This window comes from Candoia aspera, chromosome 10 (genome assembly GCF_035149785.1).
Source record: "Candoia aspera isolate rCanAsp1 chromosome 10, rCanAsp1.hap2, whole genome shotgun sequence".
NCBI lineage: Eukaryota > Metazoa > Chordata > Lepidosauria > Squamata > Boidae > Candoia > Candoia aspera.
The window spans coordinates 1,486,410-1,505,867 of NC_086162.1; the positions used below are offsets into that span (position 1 = coordinate 1,486,410).

The 19,458-nt window shown below is 44.0% G+C and overlaps 1 protein-coding gene across 1 annotated transcript in view; it reads left to right on the forward strand.

Moving 5' to 3' along the window:
- The window catches only part of LOC134503457 (glutamate receptor ionotropic, kainate 3-like), a 195,160-nt gene that overhangs the window by 139,910 nt on the left and 35,792 nt on the right, over window positions 1–19,458 (forward strand). The window contains exon 6 of the mRNA XM_063312256.1: window positions 6,246–6,299. Coding sequence (XP_063168326.1) covers window positions 6,246–6,299 — 54 coding nt within the window. The remainder of the gene's footprint in view (window positions 1–6,245; window positions 6,300–19,458) is intronic.

A 19,458-nucleotide genomic window follows, 5' to 3' on the forward strand; every position in this document is an offset into this window, starting at 1 on the left:
GACCCGGAAGTGTCCTATGGATAACGCCGGCTCCAAGGCTTTGAAACGGAGATGAGCACCGCCCCCTAGAGTCGGACAAAACTGGACTTAATGTCAGGGAAAACCTTTACTTTTACCTAACCCTACTTGAAACAGCATAGATTTTATGGTGATACCTCCATGGCTTTAGTCCTTGGCTAGGAGACACCCTGTGGATTAGATTGTGATGAATGGGATGAATGCATTCATTGGGATGAATGCATCATAACTATTATTTATATTTCACTTAAAAACTAAGTGCAGAACAGAAATAAAGAAATATTTGTTAAATTAGGCATGAAAGCCGGCTGGGTGACCTTGGGCTAGTCACTCCCTCTCAGCCCAACTCACCTCACCGGGTTGTTGTTGTGGGGAAAAGAGGAGGAGGAAGGAGTAATAGGTATGTTTCCCGCCTTGAGTTATTTATAAAAATAATAAAGGCGGGATAGAAAATAAATAAATAAATAAATAAATAAATAATAAGATATAATAATATATTTATATAATTTATATAATAAATAATTTAAATAAATTCTTATTAAATAAATAATAATGTATATAATAAATAAATTAGATATAATAATTTAGACTATATAAAAATAGGCAGCTAGGCAGCTCTAACTCTAAGGCAGTGGTTCTTAAACTGCTCAACCCAATTACCCCTTTTCCCAGTCTCGAATAAGGTCATTACGCTCACAAAAAAGATCCCAGACTCTGTTGTTTTACACAAGCATATCAACAGCAGCAGTCCAAACTGGATCCTCATCTTACAAACAAGCAATTACAAATTGCTCCATTATCCCCATGATATGCTCAAATGACCCCCTTGGGCATAATTACTCTAAAGGAATAGTGGAATACCAAGCAGGTGACCCCTTTACAATGAAAAGAATAGGTAAACTAGATCCTATAAACCTGTTAGCAATATATAACTAATTAAAAGTTGGGAAATTAATCAAAATTAAGCAGTGTCCATTGTAAAACCTGAGCCCCATGGCCACTTCAGAAGCTATAAGTCCCAGCCAGAGGAGCCCCCCATTCATAAAATCAGAGCCTCCCAGGGTTGGAAGGGTCCTTGGAGGTCTTCTAGTTCAACCTCTTCTGTCCAGGGCAGGAATCCTCTGATCATCCCGGACAAATGGCTGTCCAACCTTTGCTTGAAAGCCTTTCAGTGATGGAACCCTTGTGACTGTAGGAGACAAGGCTGTTCCGCTGCTTAATAGCTCTCACAGTCAGGAAATTCCTCCTTATTTTCAGTTTGAATCTCACTCTGTAAAGCTTCTACCTTCTGGCCCTTGTCTTAGCTTCAGCCACTACAGAGAATAAATTCTCACCCTCTTCCCTATGACATCCCTTCAAGTATTGGGAGACGACTATGATGCCTTTTCTTTTCTTTAGGCTGAGCATACCCAGTTCTCTTAACTGTTCGTTATAGGATTGAGTCTCTAAACCCTTCAACATTTGCTCTCAACCAGCTCGCAAAATTCCAGAAAATTTAACCATCAGCTCTTGCAAGCCAGTACGAGCTGGCTCCAGCACACCATGGCTTATACCTCTGTGATGCAGCCTAAGATTGCATTGACTCTTTTGGCAGCTGCAACACATCTGTGGTCTACTAGGACACCAAGATCCTTCTCAAGTAGCATCACCAAGTTATCACCTTTCACCAACTACCACTTACCCTGTTTTTTTCCTCTCCAACTGCAGAATCTTGTATTTTTTGCAATTGTAAATGGAGGCTGCAAACTGAGACTGCATGTTGTTGGACAGGGCCCAATATTCAAGTATCAAGATTCTTTTGAACCTCGAGTCTGTCTTTTATTAGCAGTCCCCCCAGCTTCTATTCATCAGAAACAAAAAAAATTAAGTCCAACTTATGCCTGAAAAGTCATCTGTCCTTTCAAGAGAAATTGAAGCCAGTTCCAACACTGGGTCTAAGTCCTGAAAGATTCTCAAGCTTGAACTTGCTGTCAGAGAAGCAGGAACAGCCAGCAGCACCAAAAGGCTGAAAGAAGAGATTTGGAGGCCACATTCCCACTCAGCCATGAAGAACGGTGAGGAGGAGGTTGGTGCTGCAGTGCCTCAAAGGCCAAAATTGAGATTTTGGACTGGCAGCTGGCCCTCGGAGCAGGGCTCTGTGATGGCATGAGAAAAAAGGGAATATTCAAAATGACCCAGGGTGCAGTATTTTGAACCCAGGTCAATGGGGCAAGAGGAGAAGAGAAGCCTGCCCCTGAGCTGCCGCCGCCATGTAGATGCAAAACAACCAAGCATGAATGAAGCTTTGCTGCATCGGAGGCTGAGAACTGGCAAATACACAGAACAGCAGTTCTTAAACTGTCTGACCCAATTACCTCTTTTTCTGGTCTCAATGAAATAATGTAATTACCCCCCCCCCAACAGACTTTTATTTTACGCAAGCATCTTGGCAGTGGAAGTCCCAAATGAATTCCTCAACTCACAAATAAGCAATTATAAATTGCTCCACTGCCCCCAGGATATGCCCAAATTACTCCCTCCCCCCCCCAGTTTAAGAACCACTGACATAGAAAGTTATGTGGATGAAGATGGCAGACCCGCTTAGGAGCTGCGGGGACATCTCGCATCCACCTGCATGCCCAACTTCTTGGCGGCCAACCCTGCAGCAGTCTTGTGGCCCTGGACACTGACTGAAGAATGGGGGGGGGGGCAGAGGCAGAGCAGTCCGAGGGAAAGACTAGACCCCTGCTTGGTCCCAGTTGCATCTGAGATGACACATCATGAGATTTCTGCCCCTGTGGAATCCCGTTGCACCAATAGCATAGACGTGACTTGGGAAACTGAGGGTAGGGATCACGTCACCTAAAGGAAGGGTGTAACGAGAGCCTGCCCAGGACTGAACCTTGGGGGCTCCATGAAATTGAGTTGTTAAAGGAAACAGACCAAGGCAAGACAGTTGTGCCAGCAACATCCAGAGACTGCGAGTGGAACAAAAGCATTTGAAGATCAAGAGTGTCAGATGCAGCCGATCAATCGAAGAGCACCAGTGGAGGTGACAAGCTTTGGCCACTAGAACACTGTCGTTCAGCCCTCAGAAGATGCTGCCTCAGTGGAATGACAAGCTGGAAATCCCAACTGAAAGGGATCACAAAGGTCGTAACCAGGAGAAGAAGTCCTCAGCTGAGAGACTGAGACAGGGTCATAACTAGAACAAATGTCAGGCTTTAGAGAAGGTGTTTTCAACAGAGGGTGTAAAACTGTGTTTAAAGGAATCAGGAAACTTATAGAATTGTAGAGTTGGAAGGGACCACATGGGTCATCCAGTTCAATGTTCCTCAATGTTCAGGAAAGCCAATTAAACCATCTATGAGAGGTAGCTGGATAACCTCTCCTCTTCATAGACCTTCCAGAGATGGAGAACCCTCAATCTTCATAAGTAAACAGTTCTTTCTTATATTTAAACAAACTCTAGGCAGCTATAATATATATCTGTAATTTCTGGTCCTGGTTTTTACATTACAGAAATAGTTCTTGACCATTTTTATTTATTTATTTATTTAGTTGGTTAGTTGGTTAGTTATTTTTTATCCCACCTTTATTATTTTTATAAATAACTCAAGGTGGCAAACATACTTAATACTCCTTCCTCCTCCTAACTTCCCCACAACAACAACCCTGTGAGGTGAGTTGGGCTGAGAGAGAGTGACTGGCCCTTGCAGCTTCCCTTTACGTACCTGAGCTTGGCTATCATGTCTCCTTTAAGTCTTCTTTTCTTCAGCCTGTCCTTCAGCCTGTCCTCATAAAGCATGTCCTCAAGTCCCTGAATAATCTTTGTTCCCCTCCTCTGAATACTTTCAATCCTGTCAATGTCCTTCTGGAACTGGGATGTCCAGAACCATATGTGGTACTTCAGGCTCAGTCTCACCAGTATGACACCTAGTTGTCAACATATGACATCCAATTCCAATTTTATGGCAACATTAGAGGCACAGTGTGAGAGGTTTGGCTCCAGAAGCCATAAAACCCCTTCTGGGCCTTCTCTTCTGTCAAGAGTTGTAAAGGAGGGAGGGGGAGAGTTGACTGCTGTGTGAAAAGCAGAGACATCACGGAGTGACCCAGCAAACCAATGCTAGAGTGTTGTGGCTACCTCCTTATCAACAAATGGACACTGAAGAATGTTGCTGGGAATCACATTGTAAAACCAATAGCTGTTGTAAATATTCAATTTCAAACAGAGGCTGGAAACTGGGGCTAGTAAAAGGAGGGGACTGGGGAATCTCATTCACTTGAGTCTTTAGATGGAGATGGAGATGGAGATGGAGATGGAACTGCATTTTTCAACAAAGGAAATACTTTACTGAGACCTGACTGGTTCCAGAGAGATTTCTTAATATTGGGATATCTGAACCCACGTTCCTCACACACAGTAAGGAACCCACAGAATTGATCCTAGGAATCTAGATTGCACTCTCTCCACTGGGGCAAAATTGGTACAGGGACACAGTTGTATACCAAAATGTAAATGTGTCATTACCTTAACCTTATAAAGTTTCAGCTTAGCAGGAATGTACTGCTTTCCCCTCGTATTAAAAAAAGAAAGAATGGCCAGAGTTGCTTCCCTGAGCCATGTGGGAGAAGTAATCTAGGGGACATCTTGACTCCCAGATGCATGGAAAACATTGCAGAATGAAAGCTGGGTTAGTGGATGGTAGCAAAAACATAAAAAAAAAAGATGCATGGAAGATTACACTTAGGTAATTAAAGGGCTTAACTTGATCTATTTTCATGGTCTAATTATACTCCTTTGCTCCCCTAGTGAAGAGTAATGGTACTTGTGAAAAAGATTATAAAATAGTAGTTGATTGCAAACTGAGTACGAGCCAGCAGTGTGATGGTGCTGCAAAAAAGGCAAATGTAATTTTAGATTTCATCAACAGAAGCATAATTTTCAAATTAGAGGAAATAATCATTCCACTTTATTCTGTCTTTGTCAGAATGTGTATCTAGGATTTGGGCACCATGGTTAAAGAAGGTTTTAGAGAACAGAGACAGAGAAAGGCAATGAGGATGATTAGGAGAGTAGAAACTAAGCCCTATGAAGAGAAATTGAAGGCGCTGGGACTGCTTGGCCTTGAGAAAAAGTGTCCAGATGGGGGGATGGGACATCATAGCACTCTTCAAAGGCTGGAAAGGAAGTCAAACAGAAGAAGGTTAAAGCCTGCTCCAGCCTCTCACTCCAGACTGCCGGATATGGAGTGCTGCATCTGAGGGATGGGATGGTGGATGCCAGCTGAATTGCAGAGGAGCTTCTTAACAGTAAGAGCAGTTTGACGGTGGCACTGCCTGCCCAGAGAGGTGGGCTCCCTTTCATTGGACATGTGGAAGTGGAAGGGGAAACCAGTCTCTAGACCTCAGGCAAGGATGCTTAAAGGGGATTCCTGCCCTGAGCGGGAGTTGGCTGGACTTGGGGGCTCCTTCCAGCTCCCTCGTGTTCTCTTCCATCCCCATTCTCGGCTACATATTGATTCCCTCTACAATTTCTTTGACCCAGGAAATACTTCTAATTAGAGTTTCCTTGTAATGTTAACAGTCATCCCTCTAATGAAGAAGGGATACACAGTTATTCCTTAATTAGCCGTATAGTACATGGCAAATCAAATCTGGCTCCAGCCACCCCATTTTATTGTGCTTTCTATAAAACTTGGTATTTTGGTCCAGTTTGGTCCAGTTTGTAGTTCTCTTAGACCTAAAAGTGGAAAAAGGATGAGGCGGACCCCACCCCCCAGCCCCTGTTTTCCAGACAATTCTGCTTTTGAGAGTGGGAGTCCCCTCCTGCCCACTGGGTCTCCTATGGGTTCTTTCAGACTTGCAAGGTTCTTTTAATGAAGCCTTACAATGAAGTAGAATTCGCTCATCTGCTCATGATTCCTGTCTGGTCTACCTGAGAAGGCTGACATTAACCTTGGAAGTCTGAAAGTCCAATTCTCCCACCACCTCCTTTACATCCTGAGAACTTAGGGAAGGTCCTTCCTGAGCCTCTTGCCCTGCCCGCTCTCCAGCCGGGGCTATGTTGTCTCTTATCTGACCATTCTCTAGGCCGCATCTGTTCGCCCAGCCTCCCAAGGTCATTCCCACATACCATTAGACCATGCCACAAAGCCCCTTTTCCATCAGGCCTTGGCTGGCTCTTCTTTCCGCCCCATTTTCACAAGTTGTCTTTTAACCTTCTTCTCTCTGCTCTTTCTCAGGCCATGGCGATGGGGATGATGACAGAATACTACCACTTCATCTTCACCACACTGGTAACGTATCTTGACTCATATACCAGCCTTGCCCTCCACAAATGGAGCCTGAACACCTCAGCCTCTGAGACAGGTGGTCAGCCTAATTAGGGTCAGAAAGGGACAGACACAGATGTTCTTGAGTGACAAAGAAATCAGCATCTGCACAATCTTTAAGAAAGCAGCTATCTTGCAACATGACACTACCTGTGCATATTTATGGGAATGTGTATGTGCATTCTAAGAACAAAATTGCTGAAATGGATCTTGGGTTCAGTTCTAATCTGGCCAACAGAGTAAACTCTTAATCACTGTATATACTCACAGATAAGCCTATCCGCGGATAAGCCAAACCTAATTTTGGGGGTGTATTTTGGAACCTACAATTCTCAGCTTATCTGTGAGTATATATGGTATAAGGAAAAAGGAAATCTGGAATGAATTTTCCTGTCTGACCCCAATATCCACGGAGAAGACTTTGGTGCAATGTCTGTTGTAGCGGAACAAGAGCTGATGTTGCTCTCTCATTTGTTGAGCTTTGCTGCACAAGAACCCTGTGAAGGAGGCTCCTCTGTTCTGGGGGAAGAAGGAGAATGGCTCAGGAAGGGATGCAGAGCGGTTCGTCACAGAGGCAGCAGAGGGGCCTGTCGGTTGAGGAAATGCACCTCTTCTTGCCATCCGGGAAGTGGACCTGGAGTGTGTGTGTGTGTGATAGAGAGAGAGAGAGAGAGAGCCTCCCTTGATTTTTCTTGCCATCCAGCCATGCCGCTTCCAGCCTCTGTAGCTTCAGTTGGGCCATGCTGGGGCCTGACTTTGTCTCCAGAGCAAAACTTGTACATGATATTAAAGCACATTTAGTTTTTAAAATTGCATCCTTCCTCCCACGCCCAGCCCTGCCAATGAAATGATATTTTGGCGGCTGCTGCCATTGTTATCTTTCCAGAGCAGCCTCTGCAACTCTCCGATAACTCCTTGTTCATCAGGCCTGGCTGAGAGCTGGGACCACGTTTCTGAAGTAAAGCCCAGAGATAAGGAAGAAGGCTCTTCTGTGTGGCCAAAAATAATGAAAATAAATGGCCAGATAAACAATTGCAACAAGTGCCGTTTCACTGAAACAGAAGCTGTATTGTAGACAAGATAGAGGCCCTGCTCACAGAAACTCATGCCTTGCTCATCTCCCAAATGGATTGCTGCAATGCACTCTACATGGGGCTGCCCTTGAAGAATATTCAGAAGCTTCAGCTGGTGCAAAATGCAGCAGCAAGGGCAGTTATGGGTGCTGGCCATCTGGCATGTGTGACACCTCTGCTCCGTGAGCTGCCTTGGCTTTCTGTGTGCTTCCAGGTGCCATTCAAGGTGCTGGGAGTCACCTGGAAAGCCCTTCGTGGCTTGGGGCTGGGTTACTTATGGGACCTTCTCTCCCCAGCGGTATCTACCTGACCCAATAGATCCAGCAGGAGAGGCACGCTCCGGGTCCCATCCACGAAGGAGAACCGTCTGGCAGGACCCAGAAAGAGCCTTTTTGGCCATGATGCCAGCTCTCTGGAACCTCCTCCCCCAGAGATTGGACTTGGCCCAACCCTGCTGGCTTTTTGCAAGGCACTGAAAACCAAGTTTTGCTGTTGAGCCTGGGGCCATGATGGTGTGAGTGAACCCCTTTCTGGGATGATTGTTAGTGTTGCTGTAGGTTGGTTTCTCGGCTGCTATTTATGTTATTTATAATTTTGTTTATTGTTTTTATTATTGTTAGCCACCCAGAGTCATGTACCTGAGATGGGCGAACATATAAATGTAATTTTATTTATTTATTTATTCATTCATTCATTCATTCATTCATTCATTCATTCTTTGAATTCTGTCACTGCCCATCTCACTCAAAGAGTGACTCTGGGCGGTTTACAATAAAACTAAAAATAAATACAGATTAAAATACAATAAAAACAGTATTTCTTTAATATAAATATAAATGTAAAATATAAAATCCAAGATGGTGATATTAAAGGTTATTAATTTAGTAATAAATATTTTAATCTGTTGCTTCTCCAGTCACTAATGGGATGAGCCTCATGTCCTAGTAAAAGGTCCTTTGGGGACTCTGAACACAGCAGGGATCCATCTGGCTCAAGAGAGGAAAGATTTCTACAAAACAGAAGGGCTGAAACTGGGGAAGGGTCAGAGGGCCCCCATCTCTTTTTATTTGTTTATTTAGACTTTGGTGCTGCCTGACTCCAATTGACTCTGGGCAGCTCACAGCATAGAAACAAAACAACAAATATGCAATAAAAACAGAGCATGTAACAATAAGCATGATGGAGAATTCAGTGAGAAAAAACAACAACAAATATTTCATCTGCCCAAAGTCTAGGAGAAGGATCGGGTCTTTAAGGCTTTCCAGAACACCATCAGGGTGGGAGCCACCCAGGTATGGTGGGGGGACCTCATTCCAGAGGGCAGAGGCCACTTCTGGGGTTTTGTTAGACGACACTGCTTAACTGAAGGGACCCAGAGCATGCCAACCCTGTGGGATAGAACTGGCGAGACTAAAAGCACAAGACACAGGCAGTCCCTCAAGCAACCAGGCCTGGTGCCATGTTGGCTGTAATAGGTCATAGCCAGCACCTTGAATTGCGCCCAGAAGCAAACTGGCAACCAGCACAGCTCATGAAGCATGCCCATCACTGTCTGCACTGCTGCGTTCTGGCCCAGTTGAAGCTTCCAGGTGGACTTCAAGGGCAACCCCACGGAGAGTGTGTTGCAGTAGTCAAGTTGTGAACTGACCGGGGCATGAGTGACTGTCTGAAAGGGCTCCCGATCCAAAAAAGGGTGTGACTGTCTTGAGTCTGCTATGTCTGCGAGGGAGGCTTCTGCAAAGGTGCCAGTGGGGTTCCTATCTGATTGGTTGCTAAAGGACCCACCACAACGTGGCCTTTGTTCTTTGGGGACTCGATGGACATATTCAAAAGCTAGTTGCCAGGCCTTCTGTTGGCAAATTACAGATGTGGGTATAACATTTGCTGTCCTGATTGCCACACATTAATTAGGTCAGTGGTAGTTCCCCACTGTTGGAAGATCCTGATAGGTATCCCCTGATAGTGAGTGCCTGCCCATTAACTTGCTGGCCTGCTTTAGCAAGCAAGGCAAAGAGCACAGCAAAAATGAGCAACAAATAAGAATAAAAGTAATTACAGGTAGACAAAGATTGGTGGTTGAGTTGGTCTTGGCTGGGGGAATTAGAAGCATGCATGCTTTCCAGAACAAGGTAGTATCAGGAAATTGATCTTTACCAAAAGTTGAACCTACCCACAATAAGGCGAATAACTGTAAGTTCCTTGCAATATGTATAGCACTGTCTTTCTCCATGGTCACAGCTGAGTCTGCAGTGATCTTAGGTACAGTTCACCTCCACCTGTATTAACAATACTTAGTGTCAGAAGTGGACCTGGATTCCTGTGCAACAAGGAAGGCATGCTAGAGACCAGGTTTGGCATACACATTTCCCTTAGCTGATGAAAAGAAGAAAATGTGACTATTTCTGCACAATCAAATAAAAGCAAGTAAACACAAGACTAGAAGGCCAATTGGAGCATTGCTGAGCATGCAATACAGGTTAGTGCCATCTTTGCTGACAGCCTCTAAATAAATAAATAAATAAATAAATATGGTCCTCCAATCCTACTACCACAACTGGTGCTTACTGGCAATGTGGAAGGCCAATGATGACACTTTCAACAAATATTTCTATTGTATCTGGAACTGATTGGCTGCCATGAAGAAGAGGATAACCACTCTTCAGAGCACTCTTCCTGACAGTACCTGGAGCACATGTCCTTGATGTGTATAAGCCTAGAGATTCATGGGTGAATGAAGAAATACTTTTAAAGCCATATGGCAGAAATTTGAGGCCTATGGTGTGTGATGAAAAAAATGTATGAAAGCTTTGTCTTCAGATTACATCTACAAAGGGACTGAAGAATCTGAAAAGATCTGCATCTAAAATGTAAGCCTTGTTGCTTTGGTATATTGACTGAATCTTTGATCAAGAGAGTATAAGAACACTTAGAGAAATGAACTTGTCCCTAGAAAGTACTATTAATTAATGCAAACACAAGAAGTTGTTCGCTCACAAATGAAAGATAGGAGGGGATACCGCAATGATAATACTCTGGTATTGACTATCACTTGTGATAAAAAGTATGGAAAAGGGAAGCCAGCAAACTCTAGCCATCCTACAGCTTTGAACCAGCAACAAGCAAAAAAGTGTAGAAACAGGGCAAAGTGTATGCACACAATGCAGCCAATGCATAGCTATAAACAATATCCAACATTTGGCTAGGCATGTAAATATAATTACATGGCAAAAATGTGCAAAACTACAAAAAGAATTCATGAAATATACACACAATTGCAAAAGGAACATGAAGATGAAGCAGATGATTTCTTCATAGGCAGAATTGACATGGACTGGGACTCCTCAGAAAGAAGGCTGGGGTGAAGCAATACCCATTAATGAAACCCCATTTCTCATAAGATTGATACTGGTATGCAATGCAAGTTAGCTTAATAGCTGACAGTGAATGCAAAAGACTGAAGCCTAAACCAGACCTGTACCCAGTAACCATGCGCCAAAGTCATATAGTGAAGGCTCAGTAGCTCCACTGGATGGCTGTGAACTCACTTTGAAATGGAAAGGCACTCTAGATGATGATGATGATGATGATGATGATGATACTAAATTTATATACTGCCCGACTCCCAGCTACCAAAGCATTAGTAAAACCAAATTTGTGAAGAGTTATCCTGGACCTAGGAATATCTGAAAAGTTACAAAGAATCAATTGTGTCAATATAGAACTATCACAGGAAAGAGAATAAAAACCTCTGCATGATTAAGAAGATATGAAGACTGCTATTTTATTCCAGGAACATGATGGGTCATGCTTTCACGTGTTGACCCTCACTTCATGAATCTGTGGTCAGATTGAAAAAGTGACATTTGGATTGCTACTTGGATTCAAACATTTTCATTTCTCTCTACATGGAAGAAAGCTGATAGTGGAACCAATCACAAATCCCTGATCATCATCCTGTACTGCAGAAAGAACTAATTTATACCCAGAATACCGGGGTGAACTGTGATCCTGAAATTCATGCAAATGGCATAGGGCAGAACCATCTAATGAGCAATCACATATGGCAACAAATCACAGAGGCCATTAAAGCAAATGAAGTTCTTAAGGCAGGTAATTCGAGGGCATGCGCAGGATGGTAGATGTTTCAGTCTCTCTTGTCTGAGCTTTCAGAATGGAAGGGCATGTTACTCAAGCTCACCACAAGATCATACTTCACTCAGTACAGCCTACCAATTTAGCTTGCCTACATGTAGTTAACATAGGGATTGAGAAGTCCAAGTGACGTGGCAGAGACAAACTTACCGTGGACTCTAAGATTTAAGTGTGAATGGCAAGGTATGAGGTTTATCAGATATATAATCCCAGCTACCAGTGGGACCCTTCAGAGAAGAGGAGTTTCCTTTGGCCCCATAGGAAAAGGTAGGCATTGACTTGTTCACACAACATGATAAATGCTGTGTTAGGATAATTGGTTATTATTCAAAGAAGCTCAACTAGAGGACTTGTTAGTGCAAACAACTATTAAACACATCAAAACTGATTGCTAGAGTACATTGTTCAAAAATACCCTTCAGTATGTCCAATGTTCTAATATTTTGCTTCATTCTATAACTGTAAGTCAAGTTTGTGTGTTCGTCTCCTTTAATTATAATCTTTAGTTCCCTCTAGTGTCCAATTTTTAAAATCTTATTTAAAAAAAAAATCAAAACAAAACCATTTTCCCTTGGGAAGGATTTTTTATAATTAATTCCACAATCTTATTTCAAATTTATCTGGACCCTTGTTGTTTATTCATTTAGTCACCTCTGACTCTTCGTGACTTCATGGACCAGCCCACGCCAGAGCCTCCTGTCGGTCGTCAACACCCCCAGCTCCCCCAGGGATGAGTCCGTCACCTCTAGAATATCATCCATCCATCTTGCCCTTGGTCGGCCCCTCTTCCTTTTGCCTTCCACTCTCCCTAGCATCAACATCTTCTCCAGGCTGTCCTGTCTTCTCATTATGTGGCCAAAGTATTTCAGTTTTGCCTTTAATATCGTTCCCTCAAGTGAGCAGTCTGGCTTTATTTCTTGGAGGATGGACTGGTTTGATCTTCTTGCAGTCCAAGGCACTCTCAGAATTTTCCTCCAACACCACAGTTCAAAAGCATCTATCTTCCTTCTCTCAGCCTTCCTTATGGTCCAGCTCTCGCAGCCATATGTTACTACGGGGAACACCATTGCTTTAACTATGCGGGCCTTTGTCATCAGTGTGAGGTCTCTGCTCTTAACTATTTTATCGAGATCTGGACCCTTAGTCCATTTATAACTTTCTAAAATCAAAGTTTTTATCACCCTTCTGCTGTTTATTCAAAAAAATATATATTTTTAAAGTTCTTAAACTTGTAGTTAAAACTTTCTTTCACTACGGATTGAAGAAAACTCACCTGGTGCTATGAAACTTGTTAATCCAAAGGTTCCTAAGAGCTGAAAAGCAGTTAATAAGCAATTTCCAAAAATGATTAGAAAAGGAAGTATGTGAACTTAGTGTCCTTTTAGAAGTGCCGACTGTGGTTTGAGCAAGATGGCTACCCCCTTATCTCCTAGAGCTCTAAACCCACTGGAAACTGCTATCTTGCAGTCTCCTCACAAGGAGCAGCTGTCTCAAGCACTTGGGGCTGAACTTTTTGGAGCCATCTTCAGTCTGCCCTTTCTTCCTCCAGAAGCTGTTAATTTTAATAGTGTCAACAGAGGCATTTGCCTCTATGGAGACATTATGTCTAAAAGATGTTATGGGAGAGGAACAAGTTTTACCTGACAAGACAGAGACTGAGTTGAAAGTGGTTTTACAAATGACAGGCTACAAGAATGATATGGGAAAAGATGCTGCACTGGACATACAAAAGAAACCAGCTGATGTCTTAATAATTAAAAGGGATATACAAACAACAAACCAAGAGAATGCCCTGAATAATTTTCCTATATTGGATTTACAAAAGAGGTTTGTTAAAGCTTTGAAGAATTTTGTGAAAAGGGACAAAGAAAAAATGAAAAGAAATCAAGTTCTAGGACATTATTTGAAGGGACTAAAAATTAAGATTGTTAAAAGTAAAAGGAAGGAATATAAAGTTGGTTTATTTGATCAAGGCTAAAATAGATATGTTGTTATCTCTGGTAACCCTTAATGGGCTTTTGCTGACATCAGGACTGAAATGACAATGGTTTATGGATTTGTTTAATAAGAGATGGGATGTGGAAGAAGAGATCATTTGTTGTATCTTTAAAGGATGTGATAAGTTACTAAAATTATTTATGCTTGTGATGAACGTGGGAAGTCACTTCTTTATATATTTCTTTTCTTTTTCTTTACTACATTCTTATTTTTCTTTCTTTTCTACTTCTCTTTCTATTTTTCCTTTTTTTCCTTCCTTTTCTGTACCTTCTACTCTTTCTTTTTATTCTTCTTTTTTTCATTTGTATTAATTTTTACTGTTGTAATTATAATTGTTAATAATCTTTAAAGGGCATTCTGGGAGTTGAGATAACAGGTAATGAGCCTTAATTTGCAGGTGTTAAGTTTAAAACTTTTGCCACCTGTGACATCAAATCCTGAACACTGTTCATCAAATGGACTTGCAGAAGCTGATTTGCAGTTTGTCCGGAGAAAGGCTAGAGATGTTGAGGAAGAGTCTGACCTTTTCCTTAAGAACTATCAGATGGCCTTTGCACCGTGGAAGGTCTTCAGGCAAGCTTTGTTGAGAGAAACATAGTGACAATCATGTCTTCCTGTTGTAGATCCATGGAAACTACATCAGAACTTGTGGTATTGAGTAAAAGACTGAAAGAACATGTGTAATTCTTGCCATTGTGACTTAGTTGGGTCCCTTTCTCCACTCTTATCATCAGGCAGAGCAAGCAAAAGATTCAGAATAAGGGAGACTTCAAACCACAACAGGTCAAATTACGTCAAAATAGGATCAGAATAGATTCTCCAGTGTAATCAACAACATCTTCTTCCAGTTCCGTCCACAAATGAAGTCGCAGAGCAGCCTGAAGCATTATCAGCATTAAAGCTTAGAACAACCAGCACCAACTGAGGTGACAAAGGATATCCAGATGCTTCAAATGAATTGTTTGGAGCAGGTGTGAAATCAAGAAGCGAAACAGACTAACTGAACAATGTGAAATGTTATTTTATTTAGAAAGAGAAGGATGTGGGGAAGTTGGTATTTACCAAAAGTTGAATCTACCCATGTTATAGGGACAGTGTAGGTGGACAGCTGTGTCAGTTTACAGTGGCAAGAAAATGCTACTGGCCCTAAATGGCACAAGCTTTCTGTAATGACTGCCTATCCTAACAGAGTCAGACTCACAAGCAGGTACTTAATGATATCTGATTTATTGTAAGAATAGTATGCAAATAAAGAGAAAGCTGAGAATGAATAAAAGCACGCCAAATACAAACTAAAAACCCTCGCTTCAAACGTAATCCCTCCCCTCGCCCTGCCGTTGCAAACTCCCCCCCCCCCCAGGTGCTGGTAACCGTTTGAACTGCCATCCTGGGAAAGTAACCTTGAACACATGAGATAACCCAAACACATTCCAACCCAGCAGCCAACAGATAACAACACCCCGAGATGGAATCCTCCGCCCTTCCCAGATGAAACACGTATCCGTGAAATGACATGCGAAATGTTACGATGTACCAGCAACATTGGAACAGTGAACATGACATACCGCCCCCCCCCCAAAAAAACTAAGGAGCAGGTTTCATAGGATAAGCGAGATGAAAGCGTCTAACTAAAACAGGAGACTGAACATCGCGTGTAGCCACCCACTCAGGGTGGGGGAAATGCTTCCACCGAATGAGGTACTGCAAGGTGCCATGAAGCCTGCGAGAATCAAGGACCTCCTTCACCTCAAAATGTTGCTGTCCATCAATCATAATTGGCACAGGAGGTGTAGGTTGCAGATGCCACCGATCGGAGTGGTTGACAGGCTTGAGCAAGCTGCAATGAAAAACAGGATGTAAACGTCTAAGATTGTGAGGCAAATCCAATTTAAACGTGACAGGGTTCACAACTCCCACAATGGGAAAAGGACCAACAAATTTAGGAGCCAATTTTTTCGAGGGCTGAGGAGACTTAATGAACTTGGTGGAAAGGTAGACCTTATCACCAACTTTGAAAGCAGGTTGAAGGGCTCATCTCTTATCAGCATGCAGTTTGTAGGCAGACTGGGCATCTGCCAATGCTTGTTGAATAACTGGCCAGGAATCACCCAGGTGTGCAGCCCAATCAGAAGCAGAACAGGGCGGTGTTGTGGGTTGAGGTAAATCAGGAATGGGAACAAAATCCCTGCCAAACACAGTACGGAAAGGGGTGTGCCCTGTGCTCTGATGGACGGCGTTGTTGTAAGCCACTTCAGCAAAAGGCAGATCAACCCAATTGTCTTGCTGATAGTTGACAAATGCCTGCAAAAATTGTTCAAGAGTAGAATTAAGAGCCTCTGTAGATCTGTCAGTCTCCGGATGTGATGCAGTGGACAATGCTTGCTTAGTGCCCACAAGTTTCAAAAATGCTCGCCAAAACTGAGAAGTAAACTGTGTTCCGCAGTCTGTGACCAAGCGGGAGGGGCTCCCTTGAATCCTGTAGATATGGACTAGGAATAGCTGGGCTAATTGCTGAGCAGACGGAATGGAGGCACAGGGAATGAAATGGGCTTGTTTGGAAAAGTAGTCCTTCACCACCCAAATCACAGTCTTTCTCTGACTAGGAGGCAGTTCAACAATAAAATCCATGGAGATCTCCTCCCAAGGGCGGGAGGGACTGGCCACAGGCTGCAGCAAGCCTTGTGGTTTGCCCACCTTCCGTTTAGACATGGCACAGATAGGACACGAAACAACATATTCTTTGACATTACGTCTCAATGTAGGCCACCAAAATTGGCGGCATACCAGGTGTAAGGTCTTCACAAAGCCAAAATGACCAGCAACCTTATCATCGTGAGATCTATTCAAAACCTCCCTTCGCAAACTGTCAGGGACATAGAGGTGGTTTTGCTTCCAAGCGAATCCTCTGTCAAAGGTAACATTGTCTCTATTCACTTGCAACCAAGTGTCAGATTTCAGTTTGGAGAGAAACTTTTGTTGCAATTGCGAAGGAACCGCCGGCCGTCTCCCAGCCAGTGAAACTGAAGCTGAGGGCAGCTGCGCCCAAGTCTGACTGCGAGTGACAGCTTGCAATCCCAACTGGGGTTCCGTCCACAGTGTACCCACAACGTCAGGCACCTGGACTGAATCCTGGGGCAGGCGGGAAAGCACATCAGCCAGGAAGTTTTTCTTGCCCGGAATGAACCTCAATTTGAAATCAAAGCGACTGAAAAATTGAGCCCAGCGGATCTGCTTAGGACTGAGTTTACAGGGTGTACTGAGCGCTTCCAAATTCTTATGGTCAGTCCAAACTTCAAAAGGGCATTTGCCCCCCTCTAAGAGGTGGCGCCATGTGTCCAAAGCAGCCTTGACTGCAAAAGCCTTTTTTTCCCAAACATGCCATCGCCTCTCCATCTCAGAAAAATTGCAGGACAAATACGCACAGGGTTTCAGGCAGCCTGCAGCATCCGCCTGCAGCAAGAGTGCTCCAATTGAGAAATCGGAAGCATCCACTTGAACCACAAAGGGTCTAGTGGGATCAGGGTGTTGCAGAATAGGTTCAGCAGTGAACAGGCTTTTGAGTTTGTCGAAAGCCAGTTGGCATTCAGGTGTCCAATTGAGCAATGCTCCCGGGTTCTTCACCTTTTGTGTGTCCCCCAGCCCCTTCATATGTAACAAATCAGTGAGAGGTAATGCAATTTCTGCGAACCCCTGAATGAACTGGCAATAATAGTTGGAAAAGCCAAGAAAACTCTGGAGCTGCCTGCGAGTATGCGGGCGCTCCCACTCCAGAATAGCTTGAATCTTTGCAGGGTCCATTTCAATACCTTTGTCTGAAATCCTGTACCCCAAATAGTCAAGCTGAGTCTTATGAAATTCACACTTAGACAGTTTAGCATAAAGCTCAGTCTTTCTCAGTTTGCTAAGTACTTGCTTCACCAAGCGCTCATGTTCCTCCACCGTTTCAGTATAAATCAAAACATCATCCAAATAAACCAGTACCCCTTTGAACAAATGCTCATGTAACACTTCATTGATCAATTGCATAAACACCCCATGTGCCCCCGCCAATCCAAATGGCAAAACCTTGTACTGGAAAGAGCCCAGAGGACAATTGAAAGCAGTCTTCCACTCATCCCCCTCCCGTATACGGATACAGAAATAGGCTTCCCTCAAATCCAGTTTAGAGAAGATCTTCCCTTTGGCCAGATGTGCTAACATGTCTTTTATTATTGGCAAAGGATATTTGTTTAATATCGAAACTGCATTTAATCTGTGGTAATCTGTACAAAGTCTCAATGTCTCATCCTTCTTCGCTCGAAATAAAACGGGGGTGCCCACTGGCAAATTGGCTGGTTCAATAAAACCCCTGGCCAAGTTTTTGTCCACAAACTCCCGCAGCGCCGCCAGTTCCTTTTGTGTCATGGCATAGATTTTTGGCTTGGGTAGTTGTGCATCTGGGACTAACTCTAAGGCAGTCAGTTTTTCAATGAGGTGGGAGTTGGTCCGCCTCCTTCTCACCAAACACATCTGCAAAACTTTGGTATTGCTCCGGCAAGCCCTCCAGTGGGGTGGCAGCGAAATGCGGGGTTGCTGCCGCTGCCCTCCCCACTGCAGCCTGCGGAACATCGTCCTCCCCAGGGGCTTGATAGAAACCATCCCCAAAAGTCAAAGTCCTGTGCACCCAATTTATATATGGGTTTTGCTGGACCAACCAAGGAATCCCCAGAATGACTAAAGGACCCCCCACAGGTGCCACTACAAACAGCAGCCCCTCACGGTGGCTGCCCATTTGTAAGGCCACCATGCCCATGGAATGGGTCACTGGCTTCCCCGCTGCCGTAGAACCATCCAGCTGGGTAAAAATCATGGGACGTTTTAGTGGAAAACTGGGTAACTCCAAAGCAGCCACCACGTCAGGGTGCATCAAGCAACGCGAACACCCTGAATTGATCAAAGCCCACACTTCAACAGTTCTTGTGCGGGAGCCTAGCTTCACTTTCACTGTCAGTGTGGGATAGTTGCCACTCACCAAAATGTGGTTGCGCCCTTCCTCTACCACCTGCCCAGTGGCACCCTTTAAAGCAGGGGCTGGCGTTTCCCGCCAGCTGGACCAGATCAGGCTCCCCCTCGTCCCCGAAATAAGGGACTTCCTCTGCCTCGGTCTCAGCCAAAGCCGCCTTCATCTTCCTGGGTAAAGAGGGAGATTTCCCCGACGACTTTCCTGGACGTTCCTCGGTCTTTCCTTTTGGGCATGCCGCTGCTCGGTGACCTTCCTTCCCACATCGGAGGCATTGTCCCTTCGCGTAGCGGCGCTCTCTCTCCTCTTCCCACGCACATTGTCCTAACTGCCAGGGAACACGCTGAGACAAGGAACTGGTCTCTAATGTTTTATTGCTTGTACATAACAGGAATCCTAACAAACTGAAGAAGCGTGGGAAAAACCCAGCCATATAAACCCCAAAGGTTAAGGTGGTCCCAATCTGTGTCTCTTTGAATGGTTACCTAATTCCTCAGTGCTACGCATGTGCTTAACAGTCTGGATGGGAGCCCCCTGCTCGCCATCCTTACTCATGACACACATTGCCCAGACCTTCCAGTGGGTGCAGCGGTGCGGGAACCCTTGCTGAGCTTAGCATATTTCATCACCCTTCGGTGAGCAAAAGTTTCTTGGGCATGCTCAGCCTTCCCTGCCAGCTGTATCCACTCATATAAGGAGTCCAGATCATCTCGCCCAAGTAACCACTTTAGGACCTCCATATTCAGACCATCCTTAAAAAGTTCTATTAAGGTGGATTGGGACTAATCCTCAACTTTCCCAGCCAAAGCCTTAAATTCCAGAGTATAGTCTGCCACCGATCGTGGCCCCTGGCACAGTTCCTTCAATGCCCGTTTTGCTCTTTCCTTAGCTAACGGGTCTT